Source organism: Ipomoea nil, unplaced genomic scaffold (genome assembly GCF_001879475.1).
Source record: "Ipomoea nil cultivar Tokyo-kokei standard unplaced genomic scaffold, Asagao_1.1 scaffold0268, whole genome shotgun sequence".
NCBI lineage: Eukaryota > Viridiplantae > Streptophyta > Magnoliopsida > Solanales > Convolvulaceae > Ipomoea > Ipomoea nil.
In genome coordinates this window covers 4,059,985-4,071,772 of record NW_017616696.1, presented here as the reverse complement: position 1 = coordinate 4,071,772, position 11,788 = coordinate 4,059,985, and the positions used below count along the sequence as shown (strand labels likewise).

Below are 11,788 nucleotides of genomic sequence, written 5' to 3'. Positions count from 1 at the left end.
AACAAAAAAAAAAAAAAAAAAAAAAGATTAACACAAACTGAGACCTATAAATTTAGGACAAAAAATAGAATTATATAAAAGATTCTTCAAATTAAATTATTGCATTTGGGACCGGACACAAAGAAAGCAATAATATAATTGAGAAAATAATATGAAATATTGAACCGGAAACTGGCTATGGCAGTGGAAGGAAGGCATGGGATTGCGATATAAGTAGATGAAGTGATGAGTGCATGTGATGAGGAAACCAGGCCAGTACACTGATCTGATATTAACCCTTCACTTCCGATCCATTTTCATCCTTTGATCTTCACCTTCAATTCATTCATACCACGATGCCGGTTAGACAGATAGCCATCGGGAGGCCGGCGGAGGCGACTCACCCCGACGCCTTGAAGGCGGCGTTGGCCGAGTTCTTCTCAACCCTAATCTTCGTGTTCGCAGGTGAAGGCTCAGGGATGGCCTTCGCCAAGCTCACCGGAGGCGGCCCAAGCACGCCTTCCGGCCTTGTTGCCGCCTCCATAGCTCATGCCTTCGGCCTTTTCGTGGCGGTTGCTGTTGGCGCCAACATCTCCGGCGGCCACGTCAACCCCGCCGTCACCTTTGGCGCCTTCGTCGGCGGTAACATAACCCTCCTCCGCGGAATCCTCTACTGGATTGCCCAGTTGCTTGGCTCCGTCGCCGCTTGCTTGCTCCTCAAGTTCTCCACTGGCGGCTTGGTGAGTGTTATATCCATCAATTCTTTATTTCTTTTACAGTTATATATATATATATATATATATATAAAACATGATTGTGATAAGTTTTTATGATTTTGTGTGCGGCCCGCATGTGTGCACTGTCGTTCATGGATGTGTGCATGCTGGCCCAAATACCGTGAATTCACACATGCATACTATATTGGATGTGTGCACTGTCGTTTACGGATGTGTGCATACCCGCATTTAGGTGTGTGCACAGTATATGTCCACATGTTTTTAATTTAAGGGTGTTTGCATGTGAATGGTATATATATATATATATATATATATATATATATATATATATGATGGTTGTTTTATACGTGCAGGAGACATCTGGGTTTGGACTATCAGGAGTGGGGGCTCTGAACGCTTTAGTGTTCGAGATAGTGATGACCTTTGGGCTAGTGTACACGGTGTACGCAACGGCCGTGGATCCAAAGAAGGGTAGTTTGGGAACAATCGCACCTATAGCTATTGGCTTCATCGTCGGAGCTAACATCTTGGCCGGCGGCGCCTTCACCGGCGCCTCCATGAACCCCGCCGTGGCTTTCGGCCCCGCCGTCGTGAGCTGGAGCTGGGACGCCCACTGGATCTACTGGGTTGGGCCGCTTGTTGGTGGAGGAATTGCTGGCCTTGTCTATGATCTCATCTTCATCCCTCAACACCATGAAGCGTTGCCCTAAACCGCAGTGGGGGGTAATAATGTAAATGCAATGGTTCTATTCACCCACGGCTATTCCCATTATGGTGTATTTTTTTTTAAAAAATTTTTATCTATCTATGTATGAATGATCTTTGAGTCAAGTTTTTATTTGAATTTTGGATATCTATTGTGTGATTGGTGGTGGGTGTAGGGCCCAGGGTCATTTCTGTAATTATGTATGTGTTCTATTCAAGATCTTCGATTTTGTTTTAATTCCAGATATTCCCATTCCCACTTTATTCTATTTTCTTGACTTCTTATTTATATTTATATATTGAAATTAATAATGTAAGTGAAAATATTGTTCCCAAAATGTTGAACCACCAACTCCAAGGACCCCCACATCTCGACCCGATAGAGCATCTAGAAAAATATAAATTATGGTAACTCAGCTCAAAACAAAGGCTAGGCATTTGCTTACTGCGCACAAGGAGCCCTCCTCACTTTAAGAAGTTGTTCCCACGTTATCACGGGTGAGACTCAATCTTGAGTCATTGTTTCCAAACTTCACCTCTCTGTGACCAACTGAGCTACCCATGCGGGCAATGTAGATAAAAATAGAAGATCAGAGCAAGTGTGCATACATACATGATACATCAAACAATTAATTATAATTTTTTTTTTAAAAAAAAACTATTTTTGCCATGAAATTCAAATTCAAGCCATGTTACAACTTGTACAATGAACCCTACCAAATTGAGTGTGATGAGACGACATGAAAATGATATTTTGTTGCATAGCTGCTAAACAGAATCAAGAGAAGGTAATATACCCACTGATGTGACAAGGAACAATATATGAAGTGGTGAAATGTGTCACAAAAATGGCCATAAAATGGGATATCATTTTACTACTTTTGGACCTAGAGAGTTGGTAACATTTTTATTATTTGTGTATGAATATGAAAAATATTACTATTGATTCATAATTTCTTTTTTTTTTTGGTCTTTTTGGAGAGAAATTTGACGAGATTTTCACTGCTGAAAATTTGCCATTTTCCGACCACCAAAAAGTGGTCGGAAATGGCCTTAATTAGGTCGGAAACGCCTGTTCCGACCTCTTTTCCGACCAATTTGGGTATTCGGAAAAATCCCCCTAGCTATTTCCGACTACCAGAGAGAGTTGTCGGAAAGAGTAACCTTAAGGCCGTCGGAGAAAATGACCAAGAGAATAGTTAGGCTGGTCCAGATTTTGCGACCACCAGTGGTCGAAAATTTCGACCACTTTGGTGGTCGGAAAATTGGACGCAGTCAATAAAAAAAATTCATTTCGCTATAGAGGAATCCTCTATAATGAAATGAATATATATATATATATATATATATATATATATATATATATATATATATATATATATATATATTGTTGCAAACTGGTAAGATATTTGTTGAAAAACATAAAATACACATTTCATATGCTTGAAGAGAATTCATTCATCAATATACCGTTGAAAATTTAAAACAAATCAAAATATGGCATTTCTATTAGTCTCTTAATTCTAAATGTATAAACTGGAAAGACACAAGTTCCCAGGACACATTTGCAGTATGGAAGCAGCCTGTTCCATCATCAGTGTTAAAACATGAAGGTCTAGATCAGAAACAACATTTTCCTCGTCAACATTAGGGGCATCAGTACCATCAGCAACAAGAATTTCATTAACCTATGGGGTTGGTAGCTGCATTTGAGGTGTTGATGCCAAACCATTATCTGAATATCACATCCAGAGAATACCAAAAGATCAAACAAAACAAAGAGAACAATTACCTTACTTGAAAGTTGATCTTATCAGAAACACTAAGAATTATGGCCATTGCAGAATCTTATGAAAGCAAACATTACACAAACAAAATTACCATTCGATAACTCATGAAAAATGTAGCATGAAAGATTCCAACACTTGAAGTGATTCACAAGTTTCTATAGGAATGAATACCAAGAGATCAAATAGGTAAAAAGCAGCATATATATATACTTACCATGATGACTGTTTGAACTACCATGATTTGGTGATGAATTAGATGCTAACTCTTGATTTGGTGATGAATTGGATTCTGAAACTCTAAATGTCAATTAAAATATGAAATACAAAGAAAAAGATAAACAAAATTGAAAGAAACCACTGACCTGGTTTCATTCTAGCTTGGATCTTTGAATGGAAAAACGGGTAAACCCATCAGGGTAACGACTCTGCTTTTGCATATAAGGCTGCTATAGGATGAACCATAATAGTACTATTAAACCATAATACTAACAAAATGGGGCAAAAGAAATAAGATGATTACTTTATGGATCATTTACAGCAAGATAAAACTCACATCAGATCCACATTGAGTCGAATCTGGAACACAAAAACTGAACTATGAATTCAATTTTACCAAAAAATGAAAAAAAAAAAATCAGAATACCAAACAGAGTGAGAAGGTAAATTAATAACTACCATATGCATAGTTTGATGTTGCAGCAGCAGGAGAAATGAGATGGAATCAATTTATGTGTCAATAATCTGCAAATTATTGAAAAGATTATAGCTAGGCCAACAAAACAAGATATAATGAGAATAAGAAGAAAGCGTTTATATAGATACCTTCAAAACAAGTAGCAGCTTAGATGCATCCCTCCTAAGTCCTAATTCCACGGACTAGGGAGCTGGGCATCTCTAAATGCTGGTGTACCGCCTGATGCAGCTGGAGAGGGAGGGGAGGCAACATAATTTGTCCCTGATGTGGAAACTGTGGGTGGATTTGAAGGGAGTCCTTGTTGCACAGTGCATGCAAAACGTGATGGGCTACCTGTTACCCCCATAGTAGTTCGTGAAGAGAATGGGACCTGTTCCAAAGAAGACCATTGAATGGAGATAAATAATTGTTGTATATCAAACCAGTCAAGTGCATCACACTAATTAACTAACAATTTGAGGTCACATTAAGAAAAGAAAAATGTTGAGCAACTGACTCTGAGAATGTAATAAGAATAATCAAATGCCTCCAAAAATGAAACCTAGCAACAATATCAGGAAAGTCTAAAAGCAAGAATTCATAATGCCTCCATGTTGAAGATGAGTAAATTTGAATATCCTCCATCCACCCCCACCCCCACCCCCCTTTTTCTTTGTCTCTTTGATGCAAAAACTCAGATCTTGATATGTAAACAAAATTCATATATGCATTGTCCTTTTGCACTTTCAACCATGAATATTTTGAAATAATCCTCACAGATTGTAATGACCAATTAATCCCCCTTATTTCATGCTTAGTGCTTGAAGACAAGAAAAGTGAACAGTTAAGTCCTCTTTTAAAAGTGGACTTACTGTATTACGCACAGGTTTCCTATGTTGAGAGTCTGGAGTTGGTGATGTGCTGTTCATACGAAGCAAGTTGCGGGGGAATGCACATTCTGGTTGGAAACATCATCACCTACCTACGCCTCCTTCAACTTCATGCTGAGTCCATCTGACCCAATTCTAGGTGTGTTAAGTCTAAAACATATTCATCATCTACATATTCCTAAAGTATAAACTACAAACACATCTTAACTGTTAAAAGTAAAATTCACTCTAAAACATATTCATCATCTACATTTTTATAGCATATATATAATCCTCATCTTTTTATAGCAAAATGTATGTATCAATACAATTAAGTAGAAAGTCATACATACTGTTTTCTGGATTCTCTATCGTAGATAGCCTGCCTGAATGCTTGATAGATCTAGAAGCTAAGAAGATACTTTCCCCAATTCGAAGTGAAGGCTAATGCCCTAATTATATATTTTGAATCAGAGAGCTTCGTTCTTTTATATCTCCCTGATTATATTAAAAATAACTAAAAATTATATATTATAAATAAAGAACCCTAACAATAGATTAAGAAATAAAGAACCCTAACCATTATGTCGTCGATCAAGGAGGAGAAGGCGCCGTCGATCGAGGAGAAGAGCAAGGGAGGAGAAGGCGTATCCTTCGAGGAAAAGAACTGGAGAGGAGAAGGTTGAAATCTGCGATTGAGGAGAAGAGATAAGGAGGAGAAGGTTGAAATCTGCGATTGAGGATAAGAGGTAAGGAGGAGAAGGTTGAAATCTGCGATTGAGGAAAAGAGGTAAGGAGGAAAAGGTTTAAATGAGCGATTGAGGAGAAGGTTTAGATCGTCCTGCAATCTAGCGCAAGAGTTAGAAAAATATATATAATGGATTTTTTGTTTCGAAGAGTATATAATGGATATTTATATACTGGCCAGCTGCGCAAAGGGCTAAGTGTTTTTTAGGCCTGTTTGTGATTTGCGAAAAAAAAACTTCCGACCACCGTATTTGGTGGTCGAAAAATGAGATTAATTTAAAAATTTAGCGAATTTTTTCGATTACTATATAAATAGTAGTCGAAATTACCGACCACTTAGTAAAAGTGGATGGAAATTCCGACCACTTCCCGACTACCATAACACTCGGACGGAAAAACGAAAAAAAGTCAATTTTTGCGATCAAATTTTTAAGTGGTCAAAAAGAGGTCGGAAAAATGATAATTTCCAGCAGTGTTTACCAAATTTTGTTATATAACTTGTGGATGACCAAAGTTTATAATAAAATGTCCACAAATAAATAAAGCCTCCATGAACCTTTTAATCTACTGGCACCAAGTTGCTCTTTCATATGAAAAGTTGTGGGTTCGAGCTACAGTGAATGCGATATTGACTCTTTTTGCTTCAGTAGCAAGCTAGGTTAAGGAAAAAAAAAAAAAAAAAGCCTCCATATACCTTCAAATAACTTGTGTAGCATTTAACTGCAAAAAAAAAAAAAAAAAAACTTGTGTAGCATTTATGACCAAAGTTAAAGCCTCTTCCCATTTTTTTCTAACCAAAATAGCACAAATTAAACATGTTTGGATATATCAATCAAAGGGTTTGTTTAATAACATTTTAGGTTAACTTTTAGCTATTTAACCCACTTTAATTATTTGAGGCAAATTATATCATGTACCATTGGGTCCATTGGCCATGTTACATCGTAGACCCAAGTTATAAAAATAATATTGTGAAATGGTTGGATATCAATCAAGGTTTTGTTAAGTAAACTAACTTTTTAGGTTAACATTTACCTATTTAACCCACTTTAGTTGTTTAAAGCAAATTATATCATCGACCCAAGTTATAAAAATAATATAATATGGTAGATACATAAAAAAAAAAAAAAAATCATGTACATAAAAACTATAAGTTCATAAACATGACACCAATTGACCAACTATCCTTTAAATATATTATTCTTTATTTCTTTTTGCATAAGTAAAATCAATATATAAAAACTAATTTATTAAAATTATCTTGTTGAGATATTTTAATTGACACATATATTGATATATAACTATCGAGCTATTTAACCAAGTCAATAATTAAAATAAATGTTTGTTAATAGATTTTCCTTAGTGATGAAGACGTTTTTTCACGTATCCATCAAGTATCAAATTACAGTATAGAGTTTAGATATCGTTCCACTGGAGATGGCTCTTGTAATGACAAATAAGACAAGTAAAACAAAGGATCGGGACTTGGTTGATTCAAGCTAATATGCCAAATATTGTACTAAAGATTAGGGAATTAAATCAAGGCATAGGGTAAGTGAGATGCACAAAAGTGTCCAAATACCACTCTCGTAGTTATTTGGACTTGCAATGTCACATTGAACTCCACTCTCGTGACAATTCAACCCAAGGATGCCCAAACAAGAACACAAGACAAAGATTCCCCTTAACACCCAAAATACTCTCGTATTGGGTATTAAGTGTGTGAATGTGTGGCTAGTGTACAAGCTCTACTCTCGTAGCAACAAACACACTCCAAATCAAGCATATAATTGGGATCCAACAATCATACACAAATTTCTCAACAAACTCATTTCACACAACAACCCTAGACCACCCAAATAATCCTCTTTATGCAATACAACTCAAATAGGCATCAATAGCAAGAAATCAAACCAAATCCTAGTCCCAAAACACTTAGCTACTCATAATATAACAATAGATATACAATATTAAGGAGTAATTGAAAGCATAGATGAAAAGTAAAGATAAGAGATAATAAGAAAACTTCTCTATTGAATCTTTGAAATCCAAGATTGCAATGTGTTATTGAGCTTGAAAATGGAAAGGAACAAGAAATCTACACTAATCTAAGCTATACTAGAGCTAAACATAACTAAGGAATGAAAGGGAAATGAAAGATGTGTTTTTGGGGTCAAAAATCCCCTTTTAAATGAGCAAAAACGGGTTGGTATGTGTTGAAGAGGGCTGGCCATGGGTGCGGCTTCACCCGTGGCCAGAAATGCAGTTTACACTGCCTAGTGGCCACAGTCAGTGTGCATTGCCTGTGCACTGAGTTCGTCTTCTAGGCAAGTTTTCACCCTCAAAACCTTTGAATTAGCATTTGTGGTCTTCATCAAAGTTGTAGCCCTTGAAGTTAGCTTTCCAATGATATAAAATCACTTGATTTGGACACTCCTAGACCGAGATATAGTCAAAATACGGAGACAGCGCCAATCTGGGCGAGAAATGCCACCTTACTATCTTTTGCTTTGCCTTTGCATTGAATTGCCTATATCATCAAGACTGTTGGGGGAAATTGCAACGCCAACGCGCGATCTGGAAGCCTTTTAAGACGCACGGACACTACGGATGTATGGTAGAAAGAAAATCTGTGCCGTGTTATAATAACACTACCTTAAAAGCGTTATTTGCCCGGTAACGGTGCAGTTAGAACCCTGGCACGCTTTCGACAGGCTACACAGACCTACTACGGATAGCTTGCACTAGCAACCACGTAGTCGAACCTCACTATTGCTCAGATTTTGTAGACAAACAAGAGAGGAAGAAAGAAAAGGAAAGTATTTCCTGTTTTGTGCATTTGGACACAAATGGCTTGCCTCCTTATATACTGTAGATGTGTGAGGAATTAAAACAATAGCTTTTCATCTCATCCACTCACTATCTAAATAAAAGGGGAGTGGTAATAAGAAAATCCCATGCAGCCACACATTGTACACAAATCATGGATGTCTATGTTGACTATCCTAATATTGAGCTGCCACTTTGAATGTATCTCCAACAATCCCCCACACATTCAAAGTAGAATGCTAGAAAGGAAAACGATAATGTCTGAGCAATACAAATGAGCTGATCTTAATGTCAGTGTTTGAGAACTTGAAATGACACGTAGTGACACTGAGTAATTTTCTTCCCGATAGTGATATGAATCTTGAACTCACCGGTTATATAAATTTTGAACTCGAATGCACACGCCAACTCAAAAAGCAGGTTCTACAAAAGTCAAACTCTTTGACTTCTTATGAACACCCTTAGTATTAAAGAGTGTTACGTCTGTCTCAAATATGGACTTCTACCCTGTCAAAGTCTATCACAAAACAGACTTTTAAATGCTCCCAACTATCCCCCACCATTAAAGGGATTTAGGCTGATGCTATCATTGCCTGATAACGATCAAAACAAATTTTCATGCCAGTGTATAAAACTTGAACTGTCATATAGTGACATTAAGTACTTCTCTAGACGGGAGTGAATTTGATCTTGAACTCATCGAATAGACAAAGTTTGAACTCAACGCACTTAATTTGCTTTGGTCGCCTTGAATCTCATGAGGTCATACTCACGACCCTGAGATATCCCCTGTTAGGTCTATTCTAGGATAGACCTTCAACTCTGTCAAGTCTACCTCATCGCAAACCACCATGATCGGCTACAGAGTATTTATGGGTCCCAAACCCATTTCCCTTGATGTGTCAAGGACGGCCTTTCTGTTTAGGCCCTTTGTGAAATGATCTGCAATTTTCCTTTCAGATCTCACAAAAACCATTGTGATTACCCCATTTATTATTAGCTGCCGTACAGACTCATGTCTGACTCTTATGTGTCTACGTTTCCCATTGTAGACATCGTTATGCGCAACACAAATGACAGTTTGTGAATCACAATGTGGTGAAGGTGTTGGACACTCCCACAATTGCACGGTTATCACCATGTTTCTTAGCCACTCAGCTTCTTGGGATAACCCCATTATCTTTCATAAGAGGCGGTTAGCCCTTTTCTACTCAAGTTAGGGATCTCTTTAAGTCTATCTCAACATAGACCATGGTAGCCCTTTTCCACTCAAGTTAGGGATCTCTTTAGGTCTATCTCAACATAGACCATCCCAATTGAGTATAAGGCACCAAGAGCACTTTGTACTCATGTCATTATGCGGTGAATTCATTAGGTTTGTCTCAACAAAACCACCCTTTCTCAAAGAGTTATGAATTCATTAAGAGCTGTAGCTCAACCTCACATGCGGTGAATTCATTAGGTTTGTCTCAACAAAACCACCCTTTCTCAAAGAGTTATGAATTCATTAAGAGCTGTAGCTCAACCTCACAAGTACACACACTGTCGGAATGACCAACTAGTGTACTATTTTGTAACTCTTTTCATGGCTTCGTTTGACCACAGAAGTGGGATCTACCACGAATTCATTACCACTTGGACTTCAAGTCCTTCCAATGAGTCAACGACTAATCCTCATAATTAGCCCTCAAGTAAGTTGATTCTCTTGACCAAACTTACATGCACTTTGACGAGTACTTCGTTTACTCGTAAATAATCCCTTGAGATTTTCATGTTTAACATGAAACATTCTCTTTCATCATTATTCTCAATACCACAGAGAAACTTTTGATGAAAATATAAGGAGTTTATTACCCCCACAATGCAACACTTACAAATAATTTTGTCAAACGTATTTGATCTCTTACCCAGACTGATATTTGGTGCCCAACTTTAGCTCCTTTGTAGACTGAGTTTTGCCGACTTACTTTGTGGACCATTATAGCAGCTTTGCACTCTGCCTGATACATGCTCAACAGTTGAATATATTTCAACAAACTTGGTTATCTCAATTGATCACAATTACCCTTTAACTAGGAATTATAGGTATTTCAATATGACTCAACCAAGAGTTTAAATAATATATATACAAATGCTCATTGTTAGTAAGCCATAGAAATAATGTTGTCCACATGCTACATCAAGTTGAACAACATAATCACAAATTTCACATCATATTCTTATAAGAAATTAATCTCATACAAAAGGAATATGTTTAAGTTCATATTTATTCGGAATATCTCTCAACAATGAGACTTCAGAGTTGCCACTAGCACAATTTTTCCTTCCCTTAAGGAATTTAAAACTCATATAAAGCATTCATAGGATGCAAATCAATATTACTATTGCAGTACTTCAACAACTTCTATTGCAAGGCTTTGATTGTATTAGCAACATATGAAAGTCAACCTCATTTCAGGTAAAGATCAAGTGACGCTCTAACTAGCCTGCATGATCAACACCCTACTTCTTAAAAACTCCCAGGTCGAGTGGTGAAACCGAAGTTTACTTAAAAACCATCTTCCTAGACAGAGTGTTCAAGAATGATGACTTTTCTATGTTCTCACTAAATTACAATTGAAGCCTATGATATATGCTCTTATTTTTATACAAATAATTTTGGTAAAAGATTTGAGCAATATCTATGCACGAATTATTTCAATCAATGTCATTAGTATTCAAAACACTAAAGAAATAAGTACTACTAAGTAATCAAAATCTAGACTGCTCAACTAGAATTCAGTACTAAGATAACCATACTTCATGCGAACCCTTAGAACCAGAGCAAAAATAGTTACTTAAAATAACTATTTATTTAAAGAGACTCAATACTCATCTTGTTCTGTCAGATTGACTTTTGCTGGTTTTGCCCTTGTGATGGTAGCACTGGTGTGCTCGGTGTCCTTGCTTTCTGCACGCAAAACATCTTCCTTTAAACTTCTTGATTTTTCTACTCCTTTCGTTGTAGACGGTTCTGACACTTTGATTTTCATTTCCATTGGCACCGTACTTTTCTGACAGTGATTCCCAAATGACTTTTGCCGAATCTTGTTTGACATAGATGTCGAACAATTCGTCATTCATTTGTGACAGTAGGTATCCTCTGGCTGCCGCATTGTCATTTCTGAATTGAGTCAGAGTTACACCCGGTTCTAGACCCGGAATGTAATCTATTTCAGGACTGCTTTCTCTCGATTCTTTACCCGGAGTGTAATCAGGTTCATGATTACATTTTGTAGCACCAAACGGAGAGAACACTGTTGGAGTAGGTTCAGGTGCAACTGAAAATAGCACGTAAACCAACTTTAATTGTTCAAAAAGAATAAGCATTCTTTGAGACCATCTGTTGTAATTTCTCCCATCAAGCGCGGTGATCTTTGATAGATCCGGTATGACAGAAGGTGTCATAATGCTAAAGGT

At 37.1% G+C, this 11,788-nt stretch overlaps 1 protein-coding gene and 1 long non-coding RNA gene across 7 annotated transcripts; one reads left to right on the top strand and one right to left on the bottom strand.

Annotated features, from left to right (window-relative positions):
* The first annotated feature begins 232 nt into the window (after positions 1-232).
* On the top strand, positions 233-1,685 carry LOC109149208 (aquaporin TIP1-1-like). Its single transcript, XM_019296873.1, has 2 exons — positions 233-719; positions 1,070-1,685. The coding sequence occupies exons 1-2, from the start codon at positions 336-338 to the stop codon at positions 1,424-1,426; spliced, it is 741 nt and encodes a 246-aa protein (XP_019152418.1). The 5' UTR covers positions 233-335; the 3' UTR covers positions 1,427-1,685.
* A 1,152-nt stretch (positions 1,686-2,837) lies between these two features.
* Positions 2,838-5,615, bottom strand: LOC109153516. 6 transcript variants are annotated; one of them, XR_002049528.1, is made up of 9 exons: positions 5,334-5,615; positions 5,107-5,251; positions 4,757-4,898; positions 4,034-4,275; positions 3,887-3,952; positions 3,765-3,787; positions 3,574-3,657; positions 3,426-3,500; positions 2,838-3,156 (listed from the first exon to the last, which is right to left on the bottom strand). It is a non-coding gene; the product is annotated as an uncharacterized LOC109153516 (long non-coding RNA). The 6 variants fall into 6 exon arrangements; XR_002049522.1 differs by having other exon boundaries at positions 3,765-3,952; XR_002049518.1 differs by having other exon boundaries at positions 3,574-3,787.
* Between the last annotated feature and the right edge of the window lie 6,173 nt (positions 5,616-11,788).

What these genes read in the sequence shown, in the direction of transcription:
- LOC109149208 (XM_019296873.1), top strand. Translation starts at nt 336, where the DNA reads ATGCCGGTTAGACAGATAGCCATCGGGAGGCCGGCGGAGGCGACTCAC. An exon ending in AGTTCTCCACTGGCGGCTTG is followed by an intron (nt 720 to 1,069) that starts GTGAGTGTTATA and finishes TTATACGTGCAG; the next exon opens with GAGACATCTGGGTTTGGACT.